Raw genomic sequence first — 19128 nt, 5'->3', positions numbered from 1 at the left:
CAGTGGAGTTTTCCGCTCCTGCCAAAGCCAATAGATCATTGAATTGTTTGCTGCATTTCCCAGCCCTACCCCCACCCTGACAGGGTCAAAGAATTCCGCACTTGTGGGGTGGTTTTGTGCCCACGTTAGCCGTCAATGAGAACAGCAACGTGGGCGCAAACAGTCACGAGAGTCAGGGAACACGTTCTCCGTTTGGGAGACTAAGTCTAAGTCTCCACGCCGGCCTGAAAACGGTGGTGTTTTACCAGGAAAACTGGCGCAAAACGGCCACCGAATCCCTGCTCCCGGGGGGGGGGGGGGGCTAGCAGCCAGGCAGAGTAGAGCTCCCAGCTCTAGTTGCCGATTCGGCCAGGCGCATTGCAGGGTCCGTGGTTGCGCATGCGCACAGTGGTGGCCTGTAGCAGCCACGCCGTGCTTCATGGCGGACGTAGCCTGCAGACCCAGCCCGCTAAAATAGTCCCCCCCCCCTTCAGCTGCCTCGCGTGCCCAGATCCCCCACCCCCCCATAGTGCCACCAGTCCCAATAATGCCCCCCTGCCCACAGATCAGCCCTCCCCCGACTATGGCGGCGCTGGACTGAGTCCACAGCCGCCACGCTGAGTTCCCGACGGGTGAGACCACACGTGTACCACGCCGTCAGGAACTCGGCCGGTCGGGGATGGAGCATCACGGGGAGGGCCTCAGGCAATGGCCTGAGGCAGTGGACACGGCATGTGGCGTACTCCTAGAATTCGGCGTCGGGGATCGGAGAATCCAGCCCCGATATTCACCGGCGAGATAATGGGGTGCATTCTCCATTGCTTGATGCCGCGATCAGGATTCCCAATTGGGCAGAGAATGGTGGGCCACCCCAAAAATGGGATCAATGCCAAGCCCCAGACCCATTGCTATGCTCTGCTGCCTCACCAGTGGATGCAGCGCGCTACCCGTCCTGCGCCAGTGTGAGCATATAAATCAAAGTAAAGCATGAACATGCATTCAATTTTTTATTTAAAAAAATATATTTTTATTAAAAGTTTTACATATTTTCAACAAAACCACTTACAGAAATAAGAAAAACCAAAGAACACATCCAGGCTTCCACGCTTGGGGACCTCGCATCCTTCAACTGTACCAGAATTCTCCGCCGGGCTACCAGGGATGCAAAGGCCAGAATACCGGCCTCTTTCGCCTCCTGCAGTCCCGGCTCGTCCGATACCCCAAATAGTGCGAGCCCCCAACTCGGCTTAACCCGGGTGTTTACCACCTTAGACACCGTCCTCGCAACCCCCCTCCAGAACCCATCCAGCGCTGGGCACACCCAGAACATGTGGCCGTGATTTGCTGGGCTCCCCGAACACCTCACACACCTGTCCTCTACTCCAAAAAAACGACTCAGCCTTGCCCCAGTCATGTGCGTCCTGTGCAGAACCTTAAATTGTATCAGGCTAAGCCTGGCGCAAGAGGAGGAAGAATTTACCCTACCCAGGGTGTCCTCCCACGTACCCTCGTCTATCTCCCCCCCCCAGCTCCTCCTCCCATTTACCTTTCAGCTCCTCCACCGAGGCCTCCTCCTCCTCCTGCATCTCCTGGTAGATCGCCGAGACCTTGCCTTCTCCAACCCACACCCCCGAGAGCACCCTATCCTGGATCCTACGTGCTGGCAGCAGCGGAAATTCCCTCACCTGCCGTCTTACAAACGCCCTTACCTGCATGTACCTGAAGGCATTTCCGGGGGGGGAGCCCAAATTTTTCCTCCTACACCCCAAGGCTCGCAAACGTCCCATCTATAAACAGGTCCCCCATCCTTCTAATACCTGCCCTGTGCCAGCTCAGGAATCCCCCATCCATTCTCCCCGGGACAAACCGATGGTTGCATATGCATTCAATTAACAGACTTGAAGCTCAAGGCTCCTCCCTTGCCATCCCCACCCCACCGTGATGCTCCACCCCCTCATCGCATCGGGAAATTCTCTAGGCCGGCTTTGGTGCATAGTTGGCCAAACGCAGCCCTGCTCTGCTGGATCCTGGGGGCAGAGGGGCGGAAGGTCAATATAGTCAGGGCACTGATAAAATGCCCCTCTGCCACTGCCAGGCTGCCGAGAGGGGTCCCAAGGGTCCTGGAGGTTTGGTTTGGTCCCCCCACCCCCCCATCAGAGGCCCCAATCTGACACCTCCATCTGACGCTCCCATCAGTCAGCCCCCCCCCATCTATCAGTCTTTTAAATGCAAATTTTCCATTCAATTTCATACAGCAGCTAAATGGTTTCTGTTCTGATAAAGAGGAAGTGAAACCATTCAGCTACTTTTGACATGGTGAGGAGCTGTCAATCATAGCAAGAGTGTTTATAAATATTGTGGTTAGCATCAAAAACAGGGTAATGGAGATGCATTCAAGCGTGAAGGGAAAGATAAATAAACAATCCACCAAGCACCTGTGCCTGGATCAATAAAACTGTCAATGATTGGCTCGTGAAATGTATTGCTGTGTGAAATTGTATGGAAGATTTGTATTTCAAAGGCTGTCAGGGGATTTGAAGCTCTTTGAGGTGTACTTGGCTTTCAAAGAGGCCTCAGACACTTATAACAGCTGCTGCTTTAAAGACTTTTGTCTGAGGCAGCAGTGTTAGGAAAGGGTAAGTGAAAATGCCGTAATCTTTCACTGTACTGCCAGGACTGCTCTTCAGATTTCAGGCAGGGGTGCCTGATGGGGGTTCTGATGGAGGTCTTTGATGGGAGGGTCTGATATGCGGGTCTCTGACTGGGTGAACGATTGCGGGTCTGATGGAGGGGGTGTCTGATTGGGATGACTGATGGGGGGCTGAGGTGGTTGGTGTTGTGGGGTCAGGTCACTCTTGAGCATATATGCTGTAGATGAGGGGGAAGGTTTCTGTTATAACCTGCCTGCTGACCATTGGCTGGGGACTAATGACAAACCCACAATCCTGTGGGAGTATGAGCTTCCCCAATGAATGGGGCCGAGAAACCATTAGTAAACTCCATGTATAAATAAAGCTGGCCAGTTTGGAACCAGCAGGAAGGAGTGTGCAGCAAGGGAAGCATATATATGTTATTGTAAATAAATGTTATTACTTTGTATCCTTAAAACACGTGCTGGATTCTTTGTGGCCCTCACAAAACTGGCGACGAGGGTTAAAGTGAATAGCTGCCTAGACTGCTGAAGGCACCTCCCTGGATTTTTTGTTGGATACAGGTTGGAAATTGTTTTCTATTATACCATGCCTCTGTATGGACGTTTGGATGTTTTTGATGCTGCGCTGGAAAGCTGGAACCAGTACGCACAACGGATGCGTTACTATTTCCGGGCAAACAATATCACCAAAACGAGCGGCAGGTGGTCATATTGCTCACCGCCTGCGGCTCGCATACGTTTGGGGTGATTAGGAGCCTTACGTACCCAGCTGCGCCGGACACCAAAACGTTTGATGAACTTGTGAATTTAGTGGGACAACATTTTAACCCAACCCCGTCCACGATAGTCCAGCGTCACTGGTTTAATACTGCTGAGAGGACCCCAGGAGAATCCCTTGCCGACTTTCTATCCAGGCTATGCAGGATTGCAGAGTACTGTGACTATGGTGAGACCTTGTCAGAAATGTTACGCGACCGTTTGGTTTGCGGTATTAACAATGCGGCCACCCAGAGAAAGTTGTTAGCTGAGCCAACATAGACTTTTCAACAGGCCATTCAAATAGTATTGTCCCGAGAAAGCGCAGAACGAGGAGTGCAGGAGCTACAGGGAATGGAGGTACATGCCTTGGGGCGCAACCCCTTCCATCCGAAAACATCCCCCCGCACTCCTTCGGTACCTTGGGCGAGGCGACGTCCGGATGGACGCCAGTGGCCGTCGGACATTCCTCCCCGAAGGGAGCCTTCTCCAGAACCAATGGATGAGGAGCCATGTCCGTGTCAGACTTGTAGGCGCTGACCCCGTCGCGGACACCGGTCCTGGGGGCGCCTGAGGCGCCGTCGTTCCGACCGAAACTGGGACCAGCCCAGGGGCCGTACCTTCCATGTGGATGAACCTGCGGCAACTACTCCTGAGGACGTGGAGACGGAGGACGACTGCCTGCAGCTGCATTATGTGGCAGCTCCCCGTGTGGCCCCCATTAAGGTGACAGTACGGGTCAATGGTCACCCGCTTGAGATGGAGTTGGACACTGGCGCAGCGGTCTCCGTGATCGCCCAGAGGACATTCGACCGCATCAAGCAGAGTATACAGACCCTTACATTAACCGATTCACAGGCCAGGTTGGCCACCTACACGGGGGAACCACTGGACATTGCAGGAACTACAATGACCCCTGTTGTTTATGGATGCCAGGAGGGGCGTTACCCACTTATCGTGGTGCGCGGCCATGGGCCCAGCCTGTTGGGTCGGGACTGGTTGCACTATTTGCGGTTGCAATGGCAGCACATCCTCCAAACAGTTTCTGGAGGGTTGACTGAGGTGCTAGGACGATACCCAGAGGTATTCCAGCCCGGTTTGGGGAAAATAAAAGGGGCCTTGGCCCGTATCCAAGTCGAACCAGGAGCCACGCCGCGCTATTTCCGGGCACGCCCGGTGCCTTACGCTTTGCTCGAGAAGGTAGAAGGGGAGCTCACTCGTTTGGAGAGTTTGGGTATTATCAGGCCCGTCCATTTCGCTGACTGGGCAGCACCAATTGTACCTGTAATGAAGCCAGATGCCACAGTTCGCTTGAGTGGCGACTATAAACTTACAGTGAATACGGCTTCCCGACTCGACCGATATCCAGTGCCTCGCATAGAGGATCTCTATGCGAAGCTTGCAGGCGGACTCTTGTTCACAAAATTAGATATGAGTCACGCCTACCTACATTTGGAGCTGGACCCTGCCTCCCGACCATATGTAACAATTAACACACACCGGGGCCTGTATGAATATACACAGTTGCCCTTTGGAGTATCCTCTGCCTGCGCTATTTTTCAACGTGTTATGGAGGGCATTTTGAAAGGTTTACCGCGTGTCGCTGTCTACTTAGATGACGTTTTGATTACAGGGACGTCGGAGTAGGAACATTTGGAAAATCTGGAGGCTGTCCTTAGACGCTTTTCGGAGGCTCGAGTCCGTTTACGTCGCACAAAGTGCGTATTTCAGGCAAAGGAAGTAGTCTACCTAGGTTATCGGGTGGACCGCGAAGGTTTGCACCCCGTCGCAGAGAAGGTGCGTGCGATTCAACAGGCCCCCGCCCCGACTGACACTTCGCATCTTCGTTCTTTTCTCGGTCTCGTAAACTATTACGGGAAGTTCCTCCCCAATCTGGCAACTACGCTGGCCCCGTTGCACCTGCTGCTAAAGAAAAATCACACCTGGGTTTGGGGTCAGCCGCAAGAAACCGCTTTCCGGCGGGCAAAGCAACAATTGTCGTCGTCTGGGTTACTGACCCACTATGATCTTGGAAAGCCTTTGCTCGTCACATGTGATGCATCCCCGTATGGTATTGGGGCCGTCCTGTCCCACAAGATGGAGAACGGGGCCGAGCGGCCGATAGCTTTCGCCTCCCGCACATTTACTGCAGCGGAGAAAAAGTACGCGCAGATCGAGAAGGAGGGCCTGGCAGTGGTTTTTGCGGTGAAACGCTTCCACCAGTACGTGTATGGCCGCCATTTCACTATCGTGACTGATCATAAGCCTCTGCTGGGACTTTTCAGAGAGGATAAGCCATGTGGTGGTATGTATTAGGGGTAATACGGTACACCATGAATGCCGAGGAGCTATTGGAGGACAGATGCTGGGTCCCGATTGGATCTGCCGCCTACTGGGCTCCACCCAGATACGCGGGGTATAAGAACCCGGTTTACTCCCCGCAGCTGCATTCTGTGACTGAGCTGCTGGGGAACAAGTCTGAACAAGTCTGCTCAATAAAGCCTCGATTGAAGTTCTCTACGTCTCGCCTCGTGTGTGATCGATGGTGCTGCAATTTATTGAGCAGACTTAAAAAGGAATATGGTGCTCCGGATCGCCCCGGAGTGCCTGCGAATCGGCCCCCAAGTAGCTAATGCAACATCGGCGTTTAAACACTGGCTGGCGTGCTTTGAGGGGTCCCTCCGAACGGCCCCCGGCAGACCAACGGAAGACCAGAAGATGCAGGTCCTGCATTCCAGAGTGAGTCCCGAAATCTACGCACTCATCGAGGACGCGTAAGAATTCCCAGCCGCGATCAACTTGCTGAAACAGACCTACATTAGGCCCGTCAACCAGGTCTACGCACGCTACCAGCTCGCAACGAGACGACAAATCCCCGGGGAATCGCTGGACGAATTCTTCAATGCGCTGACGATCCTGGGAAGAAACTGCGACTTCCCAGCGGTAACTGCGAATGAACATACGGACCTCCTGATCAGAATCGCTTACGTAGCAGGTTTGGCATCGTCGCAAATTCGCCAGAGACTTTTAGAGAAAGACTCTCTCGAACTCACAGAGGTACGAGCCCTTGCAGCCTCCCTCAACGTGGCCTCCCAAAACGCCCGCGCCTATGCCACCGACCGCGCTGCAGCCCCTTGGGCTCCGTGGACCCCCGCCGCGACCGACCCCCCGGCACCCCCCACCCCTCCGCAAGCGTGCGCGGCCAGAATGCCAGACCACCCGGGGGGGCCCCGCTGCTACTTTTGCGGGCAGCCGAAACACCCCCGCCAGCACTGCCCGGCCCGCTGGGCCACCTGTAAAAGCTGCGGCAAAAAGGGGCAGTACACAGCGGTGTGCCAGTCCCATGGGGTCGCCGCTATCTCCGGGGAAGAAACGGGACCACGGGCTCAACCCCCCCAGCGACCCACGGGCAGCCAACGGGCGCCGCCATTTTGGACCCCGGACACCACGAGGGGGGGACGGGCGCTGCCATCTTCCTACCTACGGGTCGCGTGCGATCCATGGGAGCGGCCATTTTGTCCACACCTGGCCGCGTGCGACCCATGGGAGCGGCCATTTTGTCCACCCCCGTCAGCGGCGATCCATGGACGCCGCCATCTTGGCTGACAGGCAAGGACCCCAGCGTGGATGGCTCCACACTGCCTGACGACAACGATCTGATGCACCAACCACGCTTGGCAACGGTGACCCTCGACCAGTCGCGGCCCTGGACGCTCCTGACGACAACGACAAAGGTGCTGGTGAACGGGCAAGAGACACTGTGTTTGATCGACTCGGGTGAGCACGGAGAGTTTTATTCATCCGGACACGGTAAGACGCTGTTCCCTTGTAATTCGGCCAAGCACCCAAAATATTTTCCTGGCGGCGGGGTCCCACTCCGTTGCAATCAAAGGGTTCTGCATCGCAAACCTAACGGTGCAGGGGAGAGAGTTCAAAAATTACCGGCTGTATGTTATTACATCTCTGCACTCCCACTCTCCTGGGGTTGGACTTCCAATGCAACCTCCAGAGCTTAACATTTAAATTTGGCGGCCCTATACCCCCACTGACTATCTGCGGTCTCGCGACACTCAAGGTCGAACCGCCCTCCTTGTTTGCGAACCTCACCCCGGATTGCAAACCCGTCGCCACTAGGAGCAGACAGTACAGCACCCAGGACCGGACGTTTATCAGGTCCGAAGTCCAGCAGCTGCTGAAGGAAGGCATAATCCAGGCCAGCAATAGTCCCTGGAGAACTCAGGTGGTAGTAGAGAAGGCGGGAGAAGCAGAGGATGGTCCAAGACTACAGTCAGACCATCAACAGGTACACGCAGCTAGATGCGTACCCTCTTCCCCACATATCCGACATGGTAAATCGGATTGCACAGTACAAGGTCTTCTCCACCGTGGACCTTAAGTCCGCCTACCACCAGCTCCCCATTCGCCCCGGTGACCGCAAGTATACTGCCTTCGAAGCAGACGGGCGGCTATACCACTTCTTAAGGGTTCCATTCGGCGTCACGAACGGAGTCTCGGTCTTCCAACGGGAGATGGACCGAATGGTTGACCAGCACGGTTTACGGGCCACGTTCCTGTACCTCGACCACGTCACCATCTGCGGCCACGACCAGCAGGACCACGACGCCAACCTCCGCAAATTCCTCCAGACCGCTAACGCCCTCAACCTCACCTACAACGAGGAAAAATGCATGTTTAGCACCGACCGTCTAGCCATCTTGGGCTACGTAGTGCGTAATGGCGGGATAGGCCCCGACCCTGAACGCATGCGCCCCCTCATGGAGTTCCCTCTTCCCCACTGTGCCAAAGCCCTGAAACGCTGCCTGGGCTTCTTTTCTTATTACGCCAAGTGGGTCCCCCAGTACGCAGACAAGGCACGCCCATTAATCCAGTCCACTACTTTTCCCCTGTCGACAGAGGCCCGCCAGGCCTTCAGCCGCATCAAAGCGGATATCGCAAAGGCCACAATGCGCGCCATCGACTAGTCCCTCCCCTTCCAAGTCGAGAGCGACGCATCCGACGTAGCTCTGGCGGCCACTCTCAACCAAGCGGGCAGACCTGTGGCCTTTTTCTCCCGGACCCTCCACGCTTCAGAAATTCGCCACTCCTCAGTAGAAAAGGAGGCCCAAGCCATAGTGGAAGCTGTGCGACATTGGAGGCATTACCTGGCTGGTAGGAGATTCACTCTCCTCACTGACCAACGGTCGGTAGCCTTCATGGTCGATAATGCACAGCGGGGCAAGAAAAAGAACGACAAAATCCTGCGGTGGAGGATCGAACTCTCCACCTACAACTATGAGATCTTGTACCGTCCCGGAAAGCTGAATGAGCCGTCCGATGCCCTATCCCGCGGCACATGTGCCAACGCACAAGTGGACCGCCTCCAAGCCCTCCACGAGGACCTCTGCCACCCGGGGGTCACTAGCTTCTACCACTTTATAAAGGCACGCAACCTCCCGTACTCCGTCGAGGAGGTCCGAACAGTCACCAGGAGCTGCCAAATCTGCGCAGAGTGCAAACTGCATTTTTTCAGGCCAGATAGAGCTCACCTGATAAAGGCTTCCCGTCCCTTTGAACGCCTCAGTCTGGATTTCAAAGGCCCCCTCCCCTCCACCGATCGCAACACGTACTTTCTTAACGTCGTTGACGAATACTCCCGTTTCCCCTTCACCATCCCCTGCCCCGACATGACCGCGGCCACGGTCATTAAAGCCCTCGGCACCATCTTTACCCTGTTCGGTTTCCCCGCCTACATCCATAGCGATAGGGGATCCTCCTTCATGAGTGACGAGCTGCGCCAATTCCTGCTCAGCAAGGGCATAGCCTCGAGCAGGACGACCAGCTACAACCCCCCGGGGGAACGGGCAGGTAGAGAGGGAGAACAGAACAGTCTGGAAGACCGTCCTACTGGCCCTACAGTCTAGGCGTCTCCCAACTTCCCGCTGGCAGGAAGTCCTCCCGGATGCCCTTCATTCTATCCGGTCCCTGCTGTGCACCACCACGAACCAAACGCCTCACGAGCGCCTCCTTGTCTTCCCTAGGAAGTCCGCTTCTGGAACGTCACTTCCGACCTGGCTGGCAGCCCCGTGACCCATCCTGCTCCGGAAACATGTGCGGGCGCACAAATCAGACCCACTGGTGGAAAAGGTACATCTACTCCACGCCAACCCGCAGTACGCCTACTGCGCTCTGCGTGGCGTTCCCAGACGGCCGACAGGACAGCAGACTCTGACTCCGAGATGGAGACACAGGACGCATCAGAGGGGGAATCCTTGGGCTCACTGGCCGTGGATGTACAACCGTTACACCATTCATCACGGAAGCGGTGGTCTCCGTCTCGTTACACGCCGCCTGATCCAGCGCCGCGTGCAAATGGTGTCCGGCCTGCGGCAAAACGAGTCCGACGCCCTCCTTCGCCAGGGTCTTCGGTGGATTCCTTGGACTTTGAGGGGGAGGGATGTTATAACCTGCCTGCTTACCATTGGCTGGGGATTTCTGCATGCATATGTATGTATGGTAAAGGAGAGAGACTCACACCTGGACCCTACTCCCAATGCCAGCAGACACCAGTCCCAAATCTCCACTGGTGGGAGCACTTAAACTCCTGAATGGAGACTCCTGGTCCACATTTCTTGATTTTCCCGCCCCTCACCGGTGATGGAACAAATTTCCTGCCCGGAAAGGGTGGGAACCTCATTTAAATACATCTAAATTAATCTTAATACTATTAGGGCAGCACGGTAGCATTGTGGATAGCACAATTGCTTCACAGCTCCAGGGTCCCAGGTTCGATTCCGGCTTGGGTCACTGTCTGTGCGGAGTCTGCACGTCCTCCCCGTGTATGCGTGGGTTTCCTCCGGGTGCTCCGGTTTCCTCCCACAGTCCAAAGATGTGCAGGTTAGGTGGATTGGCTGTGATAAATTGCCCTTTGTGTCCAAAATTGCCCTTAGTGTTGGGTGGGGTTGCTGGGTTGCGGGGATGGGGTGGAGGTGTTGACCTTGGGTAGGGTGCTCTTTCCAGGGGCCGGTGCAGACTCGATGGGCCAAATGGCCTCCTTCTGCACTGTAAATTCTATGTTAAATTCTATGAAGGGCCTTCCCTGCCAGATAATCCCCCAGCAGAATATTGAAACCTCATCAGTGTGACATCACATGAGAGGACAGGAAGAAGTTGAAGGGTTCCTGCTGGGGCCGCCAAGGTAAACATTCCCTGAAGGAAGAGGGCCCACCAAGAGTGGCGCTGTCAAGTCCAAACTGGCAGTCCCAGCCAGTTGCAGGGGGCTGTCCCAATTTGTGGGGGGCTTACGTTATGTGTGCTGTGAGTGGGGAGAGCACCAAGGCCTTTGAAGGGGGTGAGACTTAGCAGTGAAGGAGGAAAGGGCATTGAGTGAGTGAGCGGCCAGTGAGGGGGGGCATCTGACATTGAGGAGGTGACTTGGAATTGAGGGGGTGAGTAGACAATGAGGCTGGGAGCTGACAATGAGTGAGAGTACATGAGGGGGTGGAGCGCTGGTGATCCTGCTGTGGTTGTTGGCCATGGGGGGAGGGGAAGAGCCCCAAATGATGGCGCAGTGGTTGGGGGGGGGGGGAGGGAAGAGCCACCGATGATTGTGCCTTGAGAGCAGGGAAGAGAACCCCGATTTCTTTGTGGTGGGGTGGGGAGATTGTGCTGGGGAAATTTTACCTCGCTGCCGATCGGGGCACCCTTTAAATAAGGCGCCCTGATCTCTGTCAGGCCTTGCCTTGCCAGACTGACAGCGTGAAACGCACCCCCAGTACTTTTTTTGTCAGAATGCCAGAAAACATGGTCTGAAATCTGGGAGATACACGGTGGTTTTCAGTCCGAAGCTGACACTCAGACAAATTTGACAAATTATGGTAAAATTCCACCCTTGTTGTTTCATAATACATATGCGTGGAAATTGAACATCAGCTCGATCAAAATAATTGATGGAGAATAAAAAGCAAAATAGCAAGAAGGAGCTAAGACAGTGTAGAACAGCTGAAAGCAGGAGTTATTAGTAAGAAAAAATAACAGTGGAAAAATTCATTTAAAAAATCCCCACAAAATCAGCAGGAGAGATGGTGGCAGCAAGAGACGCTATTCAGCAGAGTTGGAGAAAAATGAAGATATTTAATGAGACGTGCTGTCCCTGTGTACTTTGTATTATCCTGTTTTGTTGTACAGAACATTTCGACATCAGATTAAAATGTTAATTTAGTTTTTTAAAGTTTCTCTTGCTTTTGAATCTGAAATTGTCTGGCAATTTATGACTCATTACACTGCATGTTTGTGTTCCTCAGTAGTTTATCACAAGTGTACGGTATGCCATAAAAGTCTAGTCAGATTTTAATCCTATAAACCTCAGTAGTCCAATAAACATTTGTCAAGATTGTACGAGTGTGTCTGAATGCGTCATGATATGGATAAAGCTTGACTATCATCTAATGGCAAATGGACATATCCAGTACAATAGTCATATCCCATTACTTCTTACTTTAGACTTAAATTGTCATACATATTTACTGTTCTGTTTAGTTCTATTTATTTCATTGAACGGTCGATCAGGGTGGTCTTTACTTCATTTGAGAACTTACCATTGATCTTCTATGGGGCTTCTCCGAAATTCGTTTCGTGTCATGACAGTCAGCCTTTTCACCTAGATGCTAACATCACACAATTAATTATGAACATGAGTAAATTGATCTCATTGCCTGGAGGGTGAATGAAGACAGTTTTATGCTTTGCTACCAACAAAAACATTAGCATCATTTTCAAGTTATTGTGACAGCTGTGGCGTATGACAAATTTCACTGAACTGCCAAAAAAAAGAGACATGAGTCCCTGCAACCAATGTTAAGAAATAATGGCCCAGATCGTCCCTTCTCCGGAGGGTCATATGCCAGAGTTACTTCTGAAATATGCTGGGGGGCCTCTAAGAAATCCCCATACAGGAGCTGCACGGGAATTGCCTGAGAAGTTTCAACTTCCGTTGGGTAATTACTCTGCATCTAGAACCCACCGGGACTCCAATTTAAACTCAGAGACATCAGCAGCCGGATTCTCCGTTCCTGAGACTAAGTGTTGATGCCAGGGACATCTACAACAGCAAAACTGACACTCCACCAGGACCGATTCAGCGACCTTTCATGGGCGCCATGTGGAACACAATCAATTCCAATGTAAAACGGTGCCGGATTCGTCGGGTCCGAGATTGACACTCAGGAGGCTGACAAGTTGCTGCCCCATATACACACTTCACTCCCCACACACACTATCCCAGCCAACAAGATGGCAACAAGATGTGCGGCCCCGCAGTTCACCGACACAGAACCTTGTACACTTCCCTTATACACTTACCCTCTCTCCTGTCTTAAGTGTCTGGGATATTTAAACCGACCAGAGTATGGCAGCTAGTTCTGTAAAAAGGGGGACATGGTTTCATTTCCGCTGATGAACGTGCACTCCAGGAGCAACTACCCTCCAGAAGCCAAGGGGGGAAATGTGCAGCTGCAGACTGTGGTAGAGAAATAGGAGTGAAGTAGCAATCGGACGGTGATTGCCATTCCACAGAGCAGCCGGCCCATTAATGCCCACACTGGAAAGGCAAAACAGTTAGAGATTTCTATAACACATTGTTCCCCACCTCACTTCCGGTTCCACCCCCTCATCTCCATGAACAATTGTGTTCACCTGAATCTGATGAGGTTGGTGGAGCAAATGGAGGAGGATTTCAAAAGATGGGACATGTTACCGCTCTCGCTGGCGGGTAGAGTGCAGTCGGTCAAAATGGTGGTCCTTCCGAGGTTTCTGTTTGTGTTTCAGTGCCTTCCCATCGTGATCACTGAGGCCTTTTTTAAGAGAGTAGGCAGGAGTATTATGGGGTTTGTGTGGGCGAATAAGACCCCGAGAGTAAGGAGAGGGTTCCTGGAACAAAGTAGGGACCGAGGAGGGTTGGCGCTGCCAAACCTGGGGTGCTACTACCGGGCAGCAAATGTGGCGATGATTCGCAAGTGGGTTATGGAGGGAGAGGGGGCGGCACGGAAGAGGATGGAGATGGCGTCCTGTAAAGGAACGAGCCTGGGGGCGTTGGTGACGGCACCGCTGCCGCTCTCGCCGACAAAGTATACCACGAGCCCGGTGGTGGCGGCAACGCTAAGGATCTGGGGCCAGTGGAGACGGCACCTGGGTGCAATGGGAGCATCGGTGTGGTCCCCGATCAGGGTTTGTCCCGGGGAAGATGGACGGGGGGTTCCAGAGCTGGCATCGGGCGGGGATTGGAAGAATGGGGGACCTGTTCATCGATGGGACGTTTGCGAGCCTAGGGGCACTGGAGGAGAAGTTTGAGTTACCCCCGGGAAATGCCTTTAGATATATGCAGGTGAGGGCTTTTGTGAGGCGACAGGTGAGGGAATTCCCGTTGCTCCCGGCACAAGAAGTTCAAGATAGGGTGTTCTCGGGTGTATGGGTCGGGGAGGGCAAGGTGTCGGAAATACACCAGGGGTTGAAAGAAGAGGGGGAAACGCTGGTAGAAGAGTTGAAGGGTAAATGGGAGGAGGAGCTGGGGGAGGAGATCGAGGAAGGTCTGTGGGCTGATGCCCTAGGTAGGGTTAATTCCTCCTCCTCGTGTGCCAGGCTCAGCCTGATACAATTTAAGGTGGTCCACAGAGCGCACTTGACGGGGGCGAGGTTGAGTAGGTTCTTTGGGGTAGAGGACAGATGTGGAAGGTGCTCAGGGAGCCCGGCGAACCATGTCCATATGTTTTGGGAGGGTGGATGAGCAAGAGATAACATGAAGGGTTGGGGAAACTGGCACGTACGGGTGAGGGCCAGTGTACAAAGCTGTGTAAATATATCATTTTGGCATGTATATATCTTGCTCTGCGTGATTTCTCGGTTTTTTTTGTTACGGGGGGGGGGGGTGGTTATTGTTTGTAAGGGAGAAAAATTGTGTTAAAAAACCCTGATAAATATTTTTTTTTTAAAAACCAAACACTTGTGTTCACAATCATAGAAACCGTACAGTGCAGAAGGAGGCCATTCGACCCATTGAGTATGCACCGATCTTCCAAAAGAGCACTCTATCCAGGTCCGTGTCCCACTCCACCCCACCCTATTCCCGTAACCTAACCTGCACATCCCTGATACTGAGGGGCAATTTAACATGGCCAATCCATGCTAACCTGCACACCTTTGTATTCCTTGTGATACCAGGCTTCTTAAATTCAGGTGACACTTGGGTGTAAAATGAGAACTGTGTAACATTTCCAGTTGGATCAGCCCTTTGAGATACATACACGATAGGTCAGATTAAATTGATTGATAGTATTGTATTGGTGCTGAAGTAACCAATTTCACATCAAATACTTTGCTGATCGGGGGCTGTGTGTGTTAATGGTGACTATGGGTGATTCCTGATTCCTTTTTGTCATTTGTTTATGTGAACATGCGGGCTAATGTTTGGGGTTTGGTGGGAGGGTGGGATCGTTGCTATTGATATGGGGATTGACATATTTGTTACTGATTATTGTTTATTGTTGGTGGGTGTAAATTTGGGAGAAAATGTGAAAAAGGAGAATAAAAATATATATTTTTTAATACTTTGCGGATCAATTCACTGATGTACCTTTCTACTTAGTGCGTGTTGCAGAATGATGCCAATGGCACGGGTTAAATCCCCATATTGGCAGTGATAGTTCATGGAGGCATGTATCTTCTCCTTGCCTCATGCTTGCAGAGTGGTGCCCCGAAAGCTATATATAAAACTAACTGCCTTTCTCTAATTGAGAGAGACGCCTGTGGTCCTGTGTGGAATACGGCTAATTACTTAACTAGTCTCATGTTCCCTCCATTGGTAGGTTATATGATTTAGCTCTGCAGCATAACATTATTAAACTCATCAACTGCACTACTTTATCAGCTTGTATATTGTCCTGAATCACTTGCTAAATAGTGTTGTATTTTGTGAGATTTGAAGGGATGCACATCTGAATGAAAGCATACCAGGATGGGCTGCGAATACTGGCCTAGCCAGTGACGCCCACATCCTGGTAATTCATTTGAAAAGATTCAATGAGTCAGCCGACAAACACCTGAAAGTAGTAGCGAATCAAAATGCTAATTTTGATTAAATTGTTTCACAAATATGACAGGTTTGCAATATGCCTTTCCATGTTTTGTGAAAATCAAAATCTTGTTTTAGGTGTAAAGGAGCAATCCAATGTGGACTTTTGGGAGAACGAAAGCGAAATTCGCGAGAGGATTCTTCAACAAATGATGCAGATTTTGATCCAAGGCGGGCTGAGGATAAAAATGACTTGACCAAACCGCTACCCCCTGCTCAACTGTCAGCATCTGCAGCGGTGGCCTTGAAGACAGATGACTCGGGTCTGACAAACCCAGATTCTGTGTCAAGCACAGAGGACAGCCAGTCAGAAAACAATTCCAGCGCCCAGAGCAAAAGTAATGTAAAGAAGCGTAAGTATACGTACAAACTGTATGCAATTTGAAAACTGCGCTAGTTTCTAGGGTTTTTCAAAGATGGACAAAATAAATTTGAATTGAAAGAATTTTGGATGTGAACTATTAAAAATGTCTGTCTGACCTGCAAAGAGTTTTGCCTTTAAGAGGGAGCAAGATAGGCATTGATCATTGGGGATAATCTGTTAACAATAATAATCTATATTGCCACAAGTAGGCTTACATTAACACTGCAATGAAGTTACTGTGAAAAGCCCCTAGTCGCCACATTCCGACGCCTGTTCAGAATGTCCAAATTACCTAACAGCGTGTCTTTCGGGACTTGTGGAAGGAAACCGGAGCACCCGGAGGACCCCACGCAGAGAGAATGTACAGACTCCACACAGACAGTGACCCAAGCGGGAATCGAAACTGGGATCCTGGCACTATGAAGCAACAGTGCTACCCACTGTGCTACCGTGCCGGTTAGCTGGTTGGCCTCATTTCAAAATTGGGATATTTTCCCCAAGTGAAATAAAACAAATGATATATTTTGTGCCTCTCCCTTTCTAGAATATATTTTACTACAACAGTTAGCATGTCTACTTGAGATTCCTCTGGCTGAAGCAGTTGCAAACATCTTCAGCCAGAAGTGCCAAGAGGATGAACCATCCCCATCTCCTCCTGATGTCTCCAGCATCATAGATGCCAGTCTTCAGTCAATTCGATTCACTCCACGTGATATCAAGAAATAGCTGAAGCATTCAATACTGCAAAGGCCCTGACAGCATCCCAGCGATAATACTGAAGACTTGTGCTCCAGAACTTGCCGCACCCTTGGCCAAGCTACAATACAGTACAGCTACAATATAAGCATCTACCCGGAAATGTGAAAATTGCCCAGGTGTGACCTGTACACAAAAGCAGGACAAATCCAAGCTGACCAAATACTGCTCCATCAGCCCATTCTTGATCATCAGTAAAGTGATGGAAGGAGTTATCGATAGTGCTATCTCAGCATTTACTCAGCAATAACCTGCGGAATTATCCTCAATTTTGATTCCACCAGGGCCATTGAGCTCCAGACCTCATTACAGCCTTAGTCCAAACATAGACAAAAGAGCTGAACTCAAGAGGTGAGTTGAAAGTGATTGCCCTTGACATCAAGGCACTATTTGACTGAGTGTGGCTTCAAGGCAGAGTGTGGCATCTAAATTGGAGTCAGTGAGAGTCAAGGGAAAAACCCTCCTAATGCCTGGCACAAAGGAAGATGGTTGTGGTTGTTGGAGGAAAATCATCTCAACCCAGGACATCATTGCAGGAGTTCCTCATGCAAGTAACGTAGGCCTTGGATGACCGTCTGTGTGGAGCTTGCACTTTCTCCCCGTGTCTGCATGGGTTTCCTCCGGGTGGCCTGGTTTCCTCCCACAGTCCAAAGATGAGCAGGTTAGGTGGATTGGCTATGCTAAATTGCCCCTTAGTGTCCAAATATATGCAAGTTAGGTAGGGGTTATGGGGCTACAGGGATAGGGTGGGGGAGTGGGCCTAGGTAGGGGTGCTCTTTCAGAGTGCCAGTACAGACTCGATGGCCTGAGTGGCCTCCTTCTGCACTGTAGGAAATCTATGATTCTCTGAACCATCTTCAGCCGCTTGATCAATGACCTTCCTTCCATCATAAGGTCAGAAGTGGGGATGACTGCAATTTGCAGCACCATTCTCAACTCCTTAGACACTGAAGCAGTCCATGTCCATATATAGCAAGATATGGACAACATTCAGGCTTGGGCTGACAAATGGCAAGTGACAGTCATGCCACACAAGTATAAAGCAATCTTCAACAGGAGAGAATCTAACCATCTTCCCAAGACATTCAACAAATCTCCCTTTATCAAGATCCTGGGAGTTACCATGACCAGAAACTGAATTGGACTAGCCATATAAATACTGTGGCTACAAGAGCAGGTTAGAGACTGTGTATTCTGCAGCAGGTACCTCATCTCTTGACTCCTTAAAGCCTGTCCACCATTACAAGACACAAGTCAGAGGTGTGATGGAATACTCACCACTTGCTTGGATTATTATGGCTCCAACAACACTCAAGAAACTCGATAACATCCAGGTCAAAACAGCCTGCTTGATCAGCACCCCATCTACCAACTTAAACATTCAATCCCTCCACCACCGATGCACATTGGCAGCAGTGCGTACTAAAATACAAGGTGCACTGCGGCAACTCACCACCATCACTTTCTAAACCTGCGACCTCTACCACCCTGAAGGACAAGGACTGCAGACACATGGGAACACCACCATCTGGAAGGTCCCCTCCAAGTCACTCCCCACCCTGACTTGGAAATATAACACCAGTCCTTCACTGTCTCGGGGTCAAAATCCTGGAACTCCCTCCCTAACAGCATTGTGGGTCAACCAACACCACACGGACTGCAGCGGCCCAAGAAGGCAGCTCTCCACCACCTTCTGAAGGGCAACTAGGGATGGGCAATAAATGTTGGTCTTGCCTCCAATGCATACATTCCATGAAATAATACAAAATGATTCTTACCAATTCCAATTGTACTCAATAAATTGTGGCCAACCTTTGTCTACAAGCCATTTTTGACATCCTAAGTAACATGAACCCCTCATCAATTAGTGACTTAAACCATGGTATCATCCTGTTCAATGCCTATTTCTAGTTTCAAGAAGTAAAGTTCTCAGAGTTTAGATCTTTGTGCTGCTAAGTATTCAGCATACACAACAGAAATCTAGAAGTAGCAGGCTAAAGGTTAAATCAGCAGCTAACCAATCCATGCTTTGTTACCTACCTATTATGGAAATTGACACGAGTACACAGCACACTGTATACAACAGTGCACCATTGTTTAGTATAGAACACGTTGTCTTTCAGTTATTCCCATTGTGTCATTTTAATATGTAAAATACTGAACTCATTGGCAATAATGGTACAACCTCCAGATTCACAACATTCTAAGGAATTACATTTAAGATTAAAAAAAGGGAACGAACCACAAACCCTTAAAAAAATTTGTAACTGCATTAATAATATGGATATATATTTAAATAGGTTTCTTTTTATTCTGCAATGCATGAGATTTGATGTGCCTGGCAATGGAAGGATGGAAGCTGATAAATTTCTAATCAGAAATGTAGGCAATAGGAACAATATCAAAAATGACATGAATTATGTTTGAGGTTCCAACCTACTTTTGTGATTCTGATTATATTATTCCAAACCTCTTGTTCCACAATCCAGACCATCACTT

General features: G+C 50.9%; 1 protein-coding gene across 5 annotated transcripts in view; it reads left to right on the top strand.

Annotated features, from left to right (window-relative positions):
- Positions 1–19128, top strand: part of lnx1 (ligand of numb-protein X 1) — a 351286-nt gene that overhangs the window by 219381 nt on the left and 112777 nt on the right. For all 5 annotated transcript variants that reach the window (XM_072496765.1, XM_072496762.1, XM_072496764.1 and 2 more), the window contains one exon: positions 15588–15862. In XM_072496765.1, the coding sequence (XP_072352866.1) occupies positions 15588–15862 (275 nt within the window). The remainder of the gene's footprint in view (positions 1–15587; positions 15863–19128) is intronic.

Source organism: Scyliorhinus torazame, chromosome 3 (assembly GCF_047496885.1).
Source record: "Scyliorhinus torazame isolate Kashiwa2021f chromosome 3, sScyTor2.1, whole genome shotgun sequence".
Classification (NCBI taxonomy): domain Eukaryota; kingdom Metazoa; phylum Chordata; class Chondrichthyes; order Carcharhiniformes; family Scyliorhinidae; genus Scyliorhinus; species Scyliorhinus torazame.
This window is presented reverse-complemented; position numbering and strand designations above follow the sequence as displayed.